This window comes from Vulpes lagopus, chromosome 8 (genome assembly GCF_018345385.1).
Source record: "Vulpes lagopus strain Blue_001 chromosome 8, ASM1834538v1, whole genome shotgun sequence".
Lineage (NCBI taxonomy): Eukaryota > Metazoa > Chordata > Mammalia > Carnivora > Canidae > Vulpes > Vulpes lagopus.
The window spans coordinates 1151831-1167590 of record NC_054831.1 but is presented as its reverse complement, the minus strand read 5'-3'; the positions used below and the strand labels follow the sequence as shown (position 1 = coordinate 1167590).

Genomic DNA, 15760 nt, shown 5'->3' with positions numbered 1-15760 from the left:
GTCTTCCTCTGTGAGATTTCTGTTCATGTCTTTTGCCCATTTCATGATTGGATTGTTTGTTCCTTTCCTGTTGAGTTTAATAAAGTCTTCATAGATCTTGGAAACTAGCACTTGATCTGATATGTCATTTGCAAATGTCTTCTCCGATGTGTAGGTTGTCTTTTAGTTTTGTTGACTCTTTCTTTTGCGGTGCAGAAGCTTCTTATCTTGATGAAGTCCCAATAGTTCATTTTTGCTTGTTTCCCTTGCCTTCATGGATGGATCTTCAAGAAGTTGCATGGCCAAGTTCCAAAAGAGTGTTTGAAGGATTCTTGTCTTACCTTTAGATCTCCATCCATTTTGAGTGCATGTTTGTGTCTGGTGTCAGACAATGGTCTAGTTTCATTCTTCTGCACATACTGTCCAATTTTCCCAGCACTACTTATTGAAGAGACTATGCTGTATCCAGGGTATAGTCTTTCCTACTTTGTTGAATATTAGTCGACCATAGAGTTGAACCCATTGCTGGGTTCTCTATTCTGCTCCATTGATGTATGTGTCTGTTTTTGTGCCAGTACCACAGTGTCTTGATGGTCACAGCTTTGTAGTACAACTTGAAGCCTGTCATTGTGATGCCCCCAGCTCTGGTTTTCTTTTGTAATATTCTCCTGGCTATTTGGGTTCTTTTCTGATCTCACACAAATCTCTTTTTTATTTTTTTTAATAATAAATTTATTTTTTATTGGTGTTCAATTTGTCAACATACAGAATAACACCCCGTGCTCATCCCATCAAGTGCCCACCTCAGTGCCTGCCACCCAGTCACCCCCACCACCCCTCTCACCTCCCCTTCCACCACCCCCAGTTCGTTTCCCAGAGTTAGGAGTCTTTCAAGTTCTGTCTCCCTTTCTGATAATCCCCACTCACTTTTTCTCCTTTCCCTTTATTCCCTTTCACTATTTTTTATATTCCCCAAATGAATGAGACCATATAATGTTTGTCCTTCTCCGATTGACTTATTTCACTCAGCATAATACCCTCCAATTCCATCCACATCAAAACAAATGGTGATTCCACACAAATCTGAAGATTATTGGTTTCAACTCTCTGACGAAAGTCCATGGGACTTTTTAAAAAAGATTTATTTATTAATTCATAAGAGACACACAGAGAGAGATAGAGAGGGGGAGCACAGGGAGAAGCAGGCTCCATGCAGGGACCCCAACATTGAACTTGATCCTGGGACTCCAGGGACACGCCCTGGGGTAAAGGCAGGCCCTAAACCACTGAGCCACACAGGCGTCCCTCATCTTCCGTTCTTGAAAAATAATAACTCTATATAAAATTTTCTTAAATGTTACGCCAAAATCTGAAACCTCTTGGGGTTCCTCTATGGTCTGGTAATTTTAATTTTTATTGCAGGAACTCAATTTTTTAATTCTGTCTGATAGTAGTTACAAAAACTTTTCGGGAAAACAACTGCAGTCTAGAATAACATGTCTTCAACTTGATACATGTTTATTTTTGCAGGGTTTTAGAGCATAGCATTCAGATCGTGTCTTAATATACCTTCAGTGATTGAAATGGTCAGAAGCTCAGCTGCATACTTACTCCTGATTTAACTCACTCCCATGGTGCATCCTGGCTGGTTCGTAGTAACCAACCACTGTCAGCATGAACTCTGCAAGACAGGCAAAATCTCACTGCTTAACCAATTGCCTTTCAGATTCTGCTTCACAAAGACTTAGGAATCAAGGGAAGAAGAAATGCTCAGTACTGATATCACTGGACCAACGCGTTTATCTTGAATATTGTTTATTAATTCTTTGCTAAACCATTAACTCCATTATACCTTTAACCAGATTTTTGACTGTTGTTGTTTATCTTTCTAAATAGTGTCCTGCAGGGAGTTTAGCTTGACCCACTTAATCTGCCAACACAAAGGGGTAATTCCCCTCGGGAGGACCGAGGCTCATGCCATTGCAGAGTAATGGAAACCTCTCCAAGGTCTACGTTCAAGATTTTGTGCTGGAGGGATTTGCAGGTGGCCTTGAGACTCAGGCCCTGCTCTTTGCTGTATTCCTGGCCCTGTACATGGTGACTGTCCTGGGTAACCTCCTCATGATCATTGTTATCACCCTGGATGCCCGACTGCACTCCCCAATGTACTTCTTCCTCAAGAACCTCTCCTTCGTGGACTTGTGCTACTCATCTGTGATCGCCCCCAACGCACTGGCCAACTTCTTCTCCTCATCCAAGGTCATCACCTTTGCAGGATGTGCCACCCAGTTTTTCTTTTTATGCCTGATGGCCACAACTGAAGGCTTCCTCCTGGGTGTCATGGCCTATGACCGCTTCATGGCCATCTGTAGCCCCTTGCGCTACCCCAGCACCATGTGCCAGTCTGCCTGCAATCGCCTGGTGTTGGGCGCCTACTGTGGAGGCTGCTTCAACTCTGTTGTGCAGACCAGCTTCACATTCCACCTCCCATTCTGCAGCTCCAACCGCATCAACCACTTCTTCTGTGATGTGCCCCCTCTGCTCCAGATCGCCTGTGGCAACACGGCCATCAATGAACTTCTCATGTTTGGCATCTGTGGGCTCCTCCTTGTGGCTGTGACGATTGTGATCGTCATCTCCTATGGCTACATCACAGTGACCATCCTGAGGATGGGATCAGGAGCTGGGAGACGCAAGATCTTCTCCACCTGTGGCTCCCACATGACTGCAGTGACCCTCTTTTTTGGGACTCTCTTTGTCATGTATGCCCAGCCAGGAGCAATTGAGTCCATGGAGCAGGGCAAGGTGGTCTCTGTCTTCTACACGCTGGTCATCCCAATGCTCAATCCCCTCATCTACAGTCTGCGAAACAAGGATGTGAAGGAGGCCCTGCGGAGGCTGGGCCAGAAACACATGGCCATGTGGAGGATGTGCTGAAGGGAGTCAATGTGTCCTGCAACCTTGATGGAGGATACGGAGATTGCCACAGGTGGGGTGATGGAGTTATTATGTAACAAACATAAACTGCTGTCATAAAAGAATAAGCTTTAGAGATGCGCTGTACCCTGTATCTACAACCAACAATGATTACTGTGCCCTGAAAAAGGATTAAGTGGTAGTTCCTAGGTCAAGTGCTCTCTTCTGAATAAAATTGTTAAAAATGAGTCTTCCATATAGGAAAGAAATTAATGGTTGCTGCAGTGGAGGGGATGGGGAATGGGGTAACCGGATGACGGGCATTCAGGTGGGCACATGATGTCTATGATTCTCTTCTGCTCACACCTGAGGCCCAGAGAGACTTCTGGGCTTTGAAGCCTGGCCGTGTAGGGGCGGGTGGGTTCAGACAGAGCTTGATGACACTGGTACCCAGGGGAACTGGGAGTCCCAGTGCACTCCAGAGGCCAGAAGACAAACAAGCTCACCTAATTGGCCATTCAAGGCTCCAAGTCCCAGCAGTTCAGGAGGAGAGACCTTCCCAGCCCCATGACCCCAAGGTGCGTGTCCTTGCACTACTGCCTGGATGAAGCAACAAGATGTGGCAGCTGAAGTGAGCTGAGGCCATTTCCTCCTCTGCTTCTACCAGAAACCAGGAGCTCCTGAAGCTTGAACATGGAGCACCCATCCACACAGTTCCTGTGACCCCAAGACCCTCGCCTGCCCCCTCCCAACACTCTCTTCATTGCATGGGAACCCAAAGCTAAGAAGGAGGGGTGACAGTTCTACAAGCTGATCTCATCATCATCTGCATAGACATGGGCTGTGTGACCTTCAGCAGTCATGACCCTCACCTGGAGGAGGTAAGGGTCAAGGAGCCATCCCTCAGGGGTCCAGGGTATGAAGGACACCAAGTGTGTAAGGAGGCATCAGAGCTATGGTAGGCAGGAAGCACTCAGCAGGGCTTGCCTCAGCAGCTGAAGGGGTGACCCCACTCCTGCCCTGGCCAGCACTATTTGGGCTCAGGGTCATTCCATCTGAAGGAACAGCTTTTCATTATAATCAGAGGATCACAGCACCAGGCTCCCTCGTGACCTGAAATGTATTTCTCAGGCTCAAATCAGCAGCCTACCAGAGAAGTGAGAACACACTTCTAAGGGACCCGGCCACAGGGTGGGGGATGCAGAAATAGTGTAGTTCAAGGCCAGCCCTGGGGAGCTCATGGCTCTGCAGGAAGGCAGACATGACAACAAACATGTGCAATATGATGGGACACAGGCAGTGAGGGGGGGTGTGACCAGGTTGCTGATGGCACAAACAGGAAACAGTCACTTCAGAGAGGTGACGGAGAGCCCGTGGGGAGACAGGACACATTTCAAATGTGTCCAGCACGTTTGGCTCCTCTCCTCTGCACATCACTTCTACCTGTCTCTCGCCTGTATTTCTACAGGGTTGTCTTATTCTTGCGGGTCAAGGATTATGTGTATATTGTGCAGACAAGTCCGTTTCCCTCCCGTATTGCAGTGTCCCTTCCCAAGCTGTGCTCTGCCTTGACACACTCTGCAGACTCTCTCGATTTTCATGTAGCTCCATCCACAAGGTATTTCCTCCGTGCTTTACTCCTTTTTGCTCCCTGCACAGGACATTTGGGAGGCACTTTCCTGCTTGAGGACCTGGAGGGTCTTCTCTATTCTCATCACTATTTTGCTTTCAAATCTAACTCTGCATTCAGCCTGGACTGTTTTGTGTGTCTAGTATGAGGTAAGAGCCAAATCTCAGTGGTTAGCCTATGACTCTTAATTGACCCAGATTTTTTACTTTTCCATAGACTACCCACCTGTTTGGTAAATGGGGTGTCTAGACAAGCACTGAGTTGACTTCCAGGCTCTCTGTTGTGTTCCCTACTCAGATGGCCGTTCCTCTGTCGCTATCATTGGTTCATCACACCTACTGTGAGTTGCTGATAGTGCAAATCCCCCTCGCTGTCTCTCAAAACTGCCTTGGAAACACTAGTGTTGCAAAATTCAACATGGTTTTAGGATCACCTCTTCAGATTCCACAATAAAAAATCACAGTGACTCACTTCACTGTGGGGAGAACTGGCATCTTTGTAATATTGAGTGTTCCAGTTTGGGGATCTGGAATCCCATCATGTTACTTAAGTCTACTTTGGTTTCTCTCTACAGTTTAGTATTTTAGTATTCTCTGCATTCCCAGGATGCAGACACTTGGTGTTGGGCATACCATGACTTCTATATGGGACTTAATCAGATTTTGTTTGCTAAATTTGCTTATATACTTGTGATTGAGATAGTGTAATTGTAAAAAATTTCCTATAATATCCTTGTTAGAGTTTGGCATTAATATTACATGGGCCTCATAAAATAACATGGAAATTTTCCTTCTATTGTTTTGAAGATTTTGTGTAAGATTCAGTTTTGGTAGACTTGGTCATAGAAAAGGTATTTACTTTCCACGGCAAAGCCATCTAGTCCTGGAACCTTTTCCATGGAAAGATTTTACAATACATATCACATTTCTCAATAAATATGAAACTTAAAGATCTTCAACCTCATTATTGGGGCATTTGGGTTGGGGGAAATCTTTCTAGTGGTTTGCAAATTCCACAACTTTTCAAGGTTATGAAAACACTCTGTCACGATCCACTCCGATTCAAGGATCTCAGTGATATCCTCCTTTCATTCCTGACCTCAGTAATTTCGCCTTTTCTCCATCATTCCTCAAAAGTCTTGATATTCGATCACTCACCCCAAATTATCACCTTTTGTTATAACATCTCTCTGGTGTATGTCTGTTTTGTTTTTAATAAATTTTCTTCTTTACTTTCTTCCCTTCCATTTTCTTGGGATTTCTTTTCTTTTCTTTTCTTTTCTTTTCTTTTCTTTTTTTGGATACCAGACCTTTCTTTTTAATATAAATTTATTTTTTATTGGTGTTCAATTTGCCAACATACAGAATAACACCCAGTGCTCATCCTGTCAAGTGCCCACCTCAGTGCCAGCCACCCAGTCACTCCCATCCCCCGCCCTCCTCCCTTTCCTTTCCACCCGCCCTGCTCACCTTCCACCACGCCTAGTTCATTTCCCAGAGTGAGGAGTCTTCCATGTTCTGTCTCCCTTTCTGATATTTCCTACCCATTTCTTCTCCCTTCCCCTCTATTCCATTTCACTATTATTTATATTCCGCAATAAATGAGACCTTGGGATTTCATTAACAATTATTTTTATAATATTCTCAGATGAATACTATTTCCTGTTTTTCTGCTTTTCTTACATATGGACTTTAGCCTATAAATTTGTCTTTAAACACAGACGATAATGCATCCAAACTGCTACTTTTGTTACTCGTCTTATGCAATTTCTATATTTCAAAATTCTTGTTTACACCCATGGCTTACTTAGAAGTACTTTTAAAATTAAAAATACATGAGGATTTTAAAATGCTCTATTTGTTATTTACCTTTGGCTTGGTTTCATATAAATTGCACACAAATATATTTTTTACACCTTCAGTCCTTGGAAATTTGTTGAAAGCTGCAATGAATCCAGAATATAACCAATGTGTTAATATGTTCTTTATACTCTTGAAAATAATGTACATCCTCTGACTGATTGATAAAGAGGTGATATATACATGCAATGCAGTATTACTCAGCCATAAAAACCCATGAAGCCTTGCCATTTACAATAACATGGGTGGATATAGAGGGTCCTGTGCTAAGTGAATGAAGTCAGAGAAAAACAATTATCATATGATCTCACTCATGTGTGGAATTTCAGAAATAAAACAAATGAACATAGGGGAAGAAAGGAAACAAGCAAACCAGAAAACACTCTGAACTACAGAGAACACACTGAGGGTAAGAGAGGCGGGGGGATGGGGGCTCCAGGCTGATGGGGATGAAGGAGCGCACCTGTCGTGATGAGCACCAGGTGCTGTATAGAAGAGCTGAATCACTATACTGTACACCTGAAAAAATATTATACTCTCTTAACTATACTAGACTTTAAACAAAACCTTTAGGAAAAAGAAAACAAAGAATATACATCCTGCGGTTGGATGCCGTGCTCCATTAGGTTATGGTCACTATGCTACAGCCTAAACGTTCCGTATCCAGGTTGGCACCTTGTGTGATTGTTCTATCAGTCCAAGGGAGGGGGTTAAAATCTCTCACATAGTTGTGGATTTGTACTTTTCTCCCGTAAGGGCCCAGTTTTGCTTTGCATATCCTGAGGCTCTTCTGGCAGGTGCTCACACAGTTAACACGGTTGCCTGTCATGGGGGAACCAAATGTTTCTCATCACTGTGAAGTGTCCTCTTCTCAGCTGGTTTTTCCACTTTGAAGTTGGCTATCGGGCTAGTATAGCAACTGTGGTGGCGTGTGGTTTTTGCTAAAATATTATTTTGCTGTGTATGTTCCCATCACTTTCATTTTCAACATTTTATGTTTGCTTTTTATATCTCTTAAGATTGCATATTATTTTTAATGATAAATTTATTTTTATTGGTGTTCAATTTGCCAACCTACACAATAACACCCAGTGCTCATCCCGCCAAGTGCCCCCCTCAGTGCCCGTCACCCATGCACTCCCACCCTCCGCCCTCCTCCCCTTCCACCACCTCTAGTTCGTTTTACAGAGTTAGGGGTCTTTCATGTTCTGTCTCCCTTTCTGATATTTCCTACCCATTTCTTCTCCCTTCCCGTCTATTCCCTTTCACTATTATTTGTATTCCCCAAATGAATGAGAACACATAATGTTTGTCCTTCTCCGATTGCATATTTTTCAGTTTTGTTTCTTCAACCTGGCTACTAGCGCACAACTTTTCATTGGAAATTTCACTTTAATCATGTTGTACACGAGACAGTTTAGTCCTTCACATGATACAGATAAATTTAGGCTTTATGTATACCATGTTCTTTAGTGCTCTTTATTTTTTTTAAATTAATTTTTATTGGTGTTCAATTTACCAACATACAGAGAAACACCCAGTGCTCTTTAGTGCTCTTTATTTCTTTCTCCTTTTTTTAAATCTTCATTGAAATGTATTATTCCACCTTTATTATATTAGCTCTAAGTTTTACTTCCATTTGCTCTTTTTTTCTTTTGTTAGGGGTGGCAAACAGATTACAACTTACATTATTGACCTAATACAACCTACGTTAGTATAGTTACTGACTCCCTGAACAATGAGGAAACCCTTTCAACTCTACGTATTTACTCCCAATTACCTGTCTTTGGTGTGGTGTACTTTACTTTCTGCATTTTCAACCTGATGTGCACTGCATAAAATCTGTATTTATTTAGGGGTATCCATATTGGGGCCCTTTTTTATAATCTTCATTCTTTCTGCCATCTCTGAGCTCCCCTCACCCCCAAGGTCAGTTTCCTGCTACCTAAAGGTCACGTCTACTTTTCCTCCTGTGTGACACAAATTCTCTTCACTTAGTTTTATTTTATTTATGTTTAAATTCATGCCTCTCTTTATTATGGCTGTTCTCAAACACACGGACATGAAACTAAAGCAGTAATGGATGACCTATCGCACCCACCAACTTCAATATTATCAATCTAGAGCCCATGATAACTACCTCCTTTAAACAGTGAAGACTTTAAAGAAAGACAACTCTTATGTTACTATTATCCTTTAAACAATTAATAATGTATTCCTAGTATTATAGAATTGCCATTTAGTGTTTCAATTGTCCTGATTGACTCATTTATCCTTTCTGGTGTGTTTTGGAACAGGATTCATAACATCCTTACTCCATGTTCTCATGATGCCCCTAAAGCCTCTCATTCCCTGGCTTGCTGTCCCTCTATTTTCATTTCAATATTATTACTCACCTTCTTTATTGAACAAACAGATGGTTTATCCTGCAAAGCTTGTCACACACGACACATTTTGCTGACCTTGTCCCTGTAGGGTTGATTAGCATATTCTGTTGGTCCTTATATTTCCAGTAACTGGTAGGTCCTAGAGGCTCAGTCGGACTCATGATTGATTTTTCTGGCAGGAATATTTCATAAGTGTTGCGTGTACTTCCACTGAGAGGTCCACCTGGCTGCATCTCTTGTCCTGGAGTAATAGTAGCCATAGGTAATCTTACCTAAACTCGTTGTTTCATTATGGGTTTTTCAGATGATAATACTCAAATTCTGTACTTCAATTTTCATTTATTAGTTGCAATATTCTGTAAAGGAAAAATCCCTCTAAACATTGATTTCCTCAGTATGAGGGTCACTGTGTGGCTTCCCTCTGCACCATACTCCAGAGAAGCCAATGAAGGGGGTTTTATTTTCAGTATTAGAAACTCATGAGTTTTTATCCATTTGATATGTCAATTAAATTCTCTCAGTTATAATGCTGATAAGATTTGCTTCGACGTGGATGGAACTGGAGGGTATTATTCTGAGTGAAATAAGTCAATCAGAGAATGACAAACATTATATGGTCTCATTCATTTGGGTAATATAAAAAATAGTGAAAGGGAATAAAGGGTAAAGGAGAAAAAATGAGTGGGAAATATCAGAGAAGGGAGACAGAACATGAGAGACTCCTAACTCTGGGAAACGAACTAGGGGTGGTAGAAAGGGAGGTGGGTGGGGGGTTGGGTGACTGCGTGACGGGCACCGAGGGGAGCACTTGATGGGAGGAGCCCTGGGTGTTCTTCTATATGTTGGCAAACTGAAGACCAATAAAAAATAAATCTACACAAAAATTAAAAAATAAAATGCTGGTAAATGTTCTTATTTCACCTTCATTGTTTCTTTTACTAAATTTTTAAATTTGGGGAATATAAAAAATAGTGAAAGGGAATAAAGGGGAAAGGAGAAAAAATAAGTGGGAAATATCAGAAAGGGAGACAGAACATGAAAGACTCCTAACACTGTAAAACGAACTAGGGGTGGTGGAAGGGGAGGTGGGCAGAGGGAGGGGGTGACTGGGTGGTGGGCACTCACAGGGGCACTTGACGGGATGAGCACTGGGTGTTATTCTGTATGTTGGCAAATTGAACACCAATAAAAAATAAATTTATTTTAAAAAATAAATAAATAAAATTTTGAATTGAGGAACAAAGATCACACGACATTTTTACCAGTTCAAAGTGTACCATTAAGCATGGTCCTTAATTTTTAATGTATCCACAGCGCTCATCTCTCTGGTTCCAGAAGAGTTTCATCACCCAAAGAAACCCTATTCCCATCAGCACTCTCCCTTCCCTCTCCCAACCATATTTTGGCAAATACAAATGCACTTCTGTCCCTCTTCTGCATATTTTATAAAATGAATTTACAGAATATTCAGGCTTTTGTGCCAAGCTTCATTTATTTAGCATAATTTTTTCAAGGGTCATCCATGGTGTATCTTGTACTAGAACTTTCTTTCTTTCAGGGAACTTGGGTGGTTCGGTCAGTTCAGCATCCGACTCTTGATTTGGGCTCAGCTCATGATCTCACAGTTGTGAGTCAAGCCCCATATTGGGCTCCATGCTGGGCCCAGATTCTGCTTAAGATCCCCCCTCCCCTTCTCTCCCTCTGCCCCTCCTCCTGCTCACCTGTGTGCTCCCTCCCTAACCCCCCCCCACACACACAAGAACTTTATTTCTTTTGTGGATGAATATTGTTTTGCTGTATGAATATTTCACATTTTGTTTATCTCTTCACCATTTGATGGACATTCGGCTTCCATTAGCTTTTTAGCTATTACGAATATTGCTGCTATGAACACTCGTGAACAGGCTTGTGTGTGAACGTATATTGTCAACTCTCCTGGGCATATCCCTATATGTGGATTAGGGTGGGTCGTAGGGAAACCCTGTGTCTAACTTTTTGAGGGATGGCAAGACCACATTCTACAGAGGCTGTGCCACTCTTATATTTGTACCTGCTGGATATGAAGGTTCTATTTTCCAAATTCTCACCAACTCTCGTTCTTCTCAGTCTTTAAAAATAATGGTAACCATCCTAACAAACAAAGTGGAATCTCATAGTGGTTTTGTTCCACAGTTCCCTCCTGACTAACGACATTGAATTACGTCTCTTGAACTTATTGGCCAGTTGTATGTATCTTTCGAGAAATGCCCATGCAAACAAAACCTTTGCCCAGTTAAACATTTGACTGTGTTTTTGTTGCTGAGTTGGAGGAATTCTCTATATTCCATGGATATTTTATCCTTATTAGATATGTATCAATTGTCAAAAGTATTTACCTTAATATAGATTTTTGTCTTCGTCTTGAGAGTGTCCTTTGATGCACAAGATTTTAATTTAGACGAAGTTCAATTTGTCTATTTTATCATATTTTAGTTTTGATTCTCCTATTTTGTAGTCTGTACTTTGATGTCATATAGGAAATTGCTGACGAATCCCAAGTCACAATAATTGACACTGATGTCTAGTTCATCTCTGATAGTTTTATAGTTTTAGCACATGCATTTAGGTATTTGTCCATTTTGAGTTAATTTTTGTATGTGGTGTGAGGTAAAGCTCTTAATTCATTCTTTTGCATGTGGATTATAGACTTTTTCCTCAACATTTATGAAAAATACTCTTTTTTCACTGTTGGATGGTGCCCTTGGGCCCCTCGTTGAAAATCACAGGTGAGTTTATTTCTGTATTTTGATTCGTTTCCTTGGCTCTCTGTCTATCCTCGTGCAAGCACAACACTGTTCTGCATCAAAGTCAGTTTTGAAATCAGGAAGTGGCAGGCCTCTTACTTTGGTCTCTTCATATATTTTTTCAGCCATTTAGGGTCAATTTTTGCCAAACAAAAAAAAAAACACCACGAAATATAAAACGGTAATTGGAGTTTGATAGGATTACATTGAATCTATATGTAAACATGAGGAGTACTACATTTTGACATTAGTAAGTCCTCCGGTCCATGATCATGGGATATCTTCACATTGATGTGGGTCCTCTTCATCTTTCCACAATGATTTGTACTTTTTTGGATCTCCTAAGATGATCATGTAGTTTTTCCCCCTGAATTCCATGTCTATGGTGTATTATATGGAGGGATTTTTCTTTTTTGTATATTGGTCTACTCTCATATTCCTGGATAACTCGCACTTGGTTATGCTGTATAATCCCTGTGAAGTTTATAATACTGTTCACATCTATTATTTCCTTGCTGATACTTAGTTTTGTTGTTTTATCCATTATTGAAAATAGAGTATTGAGGCTTTTTTATGTTTTTATTGGAGTTCAATTTGCCAACAAATAGCATAACATCCAGCGCTCATCCCGTCAGATGCCCCCCTCAGTGCCCGTCACCCAGTCACCATTCCCTCCACCCACCTCCCTTTCCACCACCCCTTGTTGGTTTCCCAGAACCAGGAGCCTCCATGTTCTGTCACTTTCTCGGATATTTCCCATTCAGTTCCCCTCCTTTCCCTTTAATCCCGTTCACAATTTTTATATTCCCCGTATGAGTGAGACCATATGATGATTGTCCTTCTCTGATTGACTTACTTCACTCACCATAATACCCTCCAGTTCCATCCACGTTGAAGCAAATGGTAGGTATTTGTCATTTCTAATGGCTGAGGAATATCCCATTGTATACATCGACCACAGCTTCTTTATCCATCATCTTTCGATGGGCATCAAGGCTCCTTCCACAGTGTGGCTACTGTGGACATTGCTGCTAGAAACATTGGGGTGTAGGTGACCCACCGTTTCACTGCATCTGTATCTTTGGGGTAAATCCCCAGCAGTGCAATTGCTGGGTCGTAGGGCAGGTCTATTTTTCACTCTTTGAGGAACCTCCACACAGTTTTCCAGAGTGGCTGCATTCCCACCACAGTGCAAGAGGGTTCCTCTCTCTCCACATCCTCTCCAACATTTGTGGTATCCCATCTTGTTAATTTTCACCATTCTCACTGGTGTGAGTTAGGATCTCCTGGTGGTTTTGTTTTGTATTTCCCTGATGGCCAGTGATGCGGAGCATTTCCTCATGTGCTTGTTGGCCATGTCTATGTCTTCCTCTGTGAGATTTATGTTCATGACTTTTGCCCATTTCATGATTGGATTGTTGCTTCTTTGCTGTTGAGTTTAATAAGTTCTACATAGATCTTGGATACTAGCCCTTTAGCTGATAGGTCATTTGCAAATGTCTTCTCCCATCTGTAGTTGTCTTTTAGTTTTGTTCACTGTTTCTTTGGTGTGCAGAAGCTTCTTATCTTGATTAAGTCCCAATAGTTCTTTTTTGCTTTTGTTTCTCTTGCCTTCATAGATAGATCTTGCAAGAAGTTGCTGTGGCCAACTTCAAAAAGGCTGTTGCCTGTATTCTGCCCGAGGATTTTGATGGATTCTTGTCTCACGTTTAGATCTTTCATCCATTTTGACTTTATCTTTGTGTCTGGTGTCAGACAATAATCTAGTTTCATTCTGCTACACATGGCTGTCCAATTTTCCCAGCACCATTTATTGAAGAGACTGTCCTTTTTCAACTGGATAGTCTTTCCTGCCTTGTTGGATATTAGTCGGCCATAGAGTTGAGGGCCCATTTCTGGGTTCTCTATTCTGCTCCATTGATGTATGTGTCTGTTTTTGTGCCGGTACCACAGTGTCTTGATGGTCACAGCTTTGTAGTACAACTTGAAACTTGGCATTGTGATGCCCCCGGCTCTGGTTTTCTTTTTCAATATTCCCCTGGCTATTTGCGGTCTTTTCTGACTCCACACAAATCTTAAGATTATTTGTTCCAACTCCCTAATGAACGTCCATGGGATATTTTTAAAAGATTTTATTTATTTATTCATAATATACAGAGAGAGAGAGAGAGAGAGAGAGAGAGAGAGAGGCAGAGGGAAAAGCAGGCTCCATGCAGGGAGCCCAGCATGGGACTCAATCCCCTGTCTCCAGGATCATGCCCTAGGCTGAAGGCGGTGCTAAACCACTGAGCCACCGGTGCTGCCCCCAAGTCCATGGGATTTGGATAGGGATTGCATTGAATGTGTAAATTGCCCTGGGTAGCAGAGACATTTTCACAATATTAATTCTTCCAATCCGTAAGCATGGAATATTTTTCCATCTCTTTGTGACTTCCTCAATTTCTTTCACAAGTGTTCTGTAGTTTGAGGGTATAGATCCTTTCCTTCTTTGGTTGGTTTATTCCTAGGTATCTTATGCTTTTGGGTACAATTGTAAATGGATTGACTCCTTAATTGTTACAGCTACATTCACTTTGAGTTCTGAAGGATATGTTCGGCTAGATGCAGAATAATAGTTGATAAGTATTTTCTTTGAAGAAAGGAAAATATATTTCCTTTTAATTTGGCTTCCATTATTTTTAATGTGGTAAGACAATGGTCAGTCTTATTTCTAACTTTAAACGTTGAAATGACTATGTCTTCTTTTTTGGTCTTCTTTGTAAAGAAAGGTTTTATTATTTATTTTAGAGGAGGGGCACTGGGAAAGGGAGCGAGGGTCTCAAACAGATTCTGTGCTGAATGTGAGGCTGCCATGGTAACCAATCTCACAACTCTGAGGTCACAACCTGAGCAGAAGCCAGGAATCAGAGTCCTAACTGACTGTTCCACTTAGGTGCCCCTGAAGTGATTGTCTTCTTTCTCAGAATGCTTTTATACTTTTCTCTTTATTTGGACTCTAAATATTCTTACTATGATATGTCCAAGTGTGGCGTTCTTTGTATAAATGCTGCTTTGATTTTGTAGGTTAATGAATCTGTAGAAAAATATCTTTCACTGTTTTGAGATAACACCTGGCCATTAACTCCTCAAGCACTGATTCAGCATATTAATCTCTTTAATCATTTTTTGGAATTCAAATATGTATATCTCTATGTTATTGATCTCTAACACTCATTTCTGATTTTTTCTGTCCTTTTGTCTCTCAATACTTCACTCTGAGTATTTTCCACTGATCTGTATTCTACTTCACAAATTTTCTTCTTAGCTAATCTTTAAAATTCATTCATTGAGTTCCTAATTTTAGCCATTGTACTTCTAAACTGTTACATATTATTCGCTTTATTGCTTGCAAATTTCAAATAAGATTGTAAGTCTCAACTTCCATTCTTTTGTTTTGTTATTTATTTATTTATTTTATAATAAATTTATTTTTTATTGGTGTTGAATTTGCCAACATACAGAATAACACCCAGTGCTCATCCCGTCAAGTGCCCCCCTCAGTGCCCGTCACCCATTCACCCCCACCCCCCGCCCTCCTCCCCTTCCACCACCCCTAGTTCGTTTCCCAGAGTTAGGAGTCTTTATGTTCTGTCTCCCTTTCTCATATTCTTCTTTAAAAAATTATTTATTCATGAGAGATACAGAGACAGACACACACACAGAGAGAGAGAGAGAGAGAGAGGCAGAGACACATGCAGAGGGAGAAGCAGGTTCCATGCAGAAAGCCCGACCTGGGACTCGATCCTGGGACTCCAGGATCATGCCCTGGGGCAAAGGCAGGCCCTAACCACTGAACCACCCAGGCATTGCTCATCTTTCATTCTTTAAAATAATAACTTTATTAAAATTTACATATGTGTTACACCAAAATCGGAAACCTCTTGGGGTTTCTCTATGGTTAGGTAATTTTAATTTTTATTGCAGGAATTCAATTTTTTAATTCTGTCTGGCAGTAATTACAAAAAGCTTTTAGAGAAAACATCTGCAGTCTAGGATAACATGTCTTCAACTCGATATATATTAATTTTTGCAGAGTTTTCGAGCATAGCATGCAGATCGTGTCTTTTTTTTTTTTCCTGGGCTTTATGAATGTTTTTTTTTTAATTAATTTTTATTGGTGTTCAATTTACCAACATACAGAAAAACACCCAGTGCTCATCCCGTCAA

General features: G+C 41.2%; 1 protein-coding gene across 1 annotated transcript; it reads left to right on the top strand.

Moving 5' to 3' along the window:
- Window positions 1-529: 529 nt before the first annotated feature.
- Window positions 530-2916, top strand: LOC121496995 (olfactory receptor 12-like). The gene is made up of 2 exons (XM_041765965.1): window positions 530-547; window positions 1966-2916. Exons 1-2 carry the CDS (start codon window positions 530-532, stop codon window positions 2914-2916), a joined length of 969 nt encoding a protein of 322 aa, XP_041621899.1.
- The last annotated feature ends 12844 nt before the right edge of the window (window positions 2917-15760 follow it).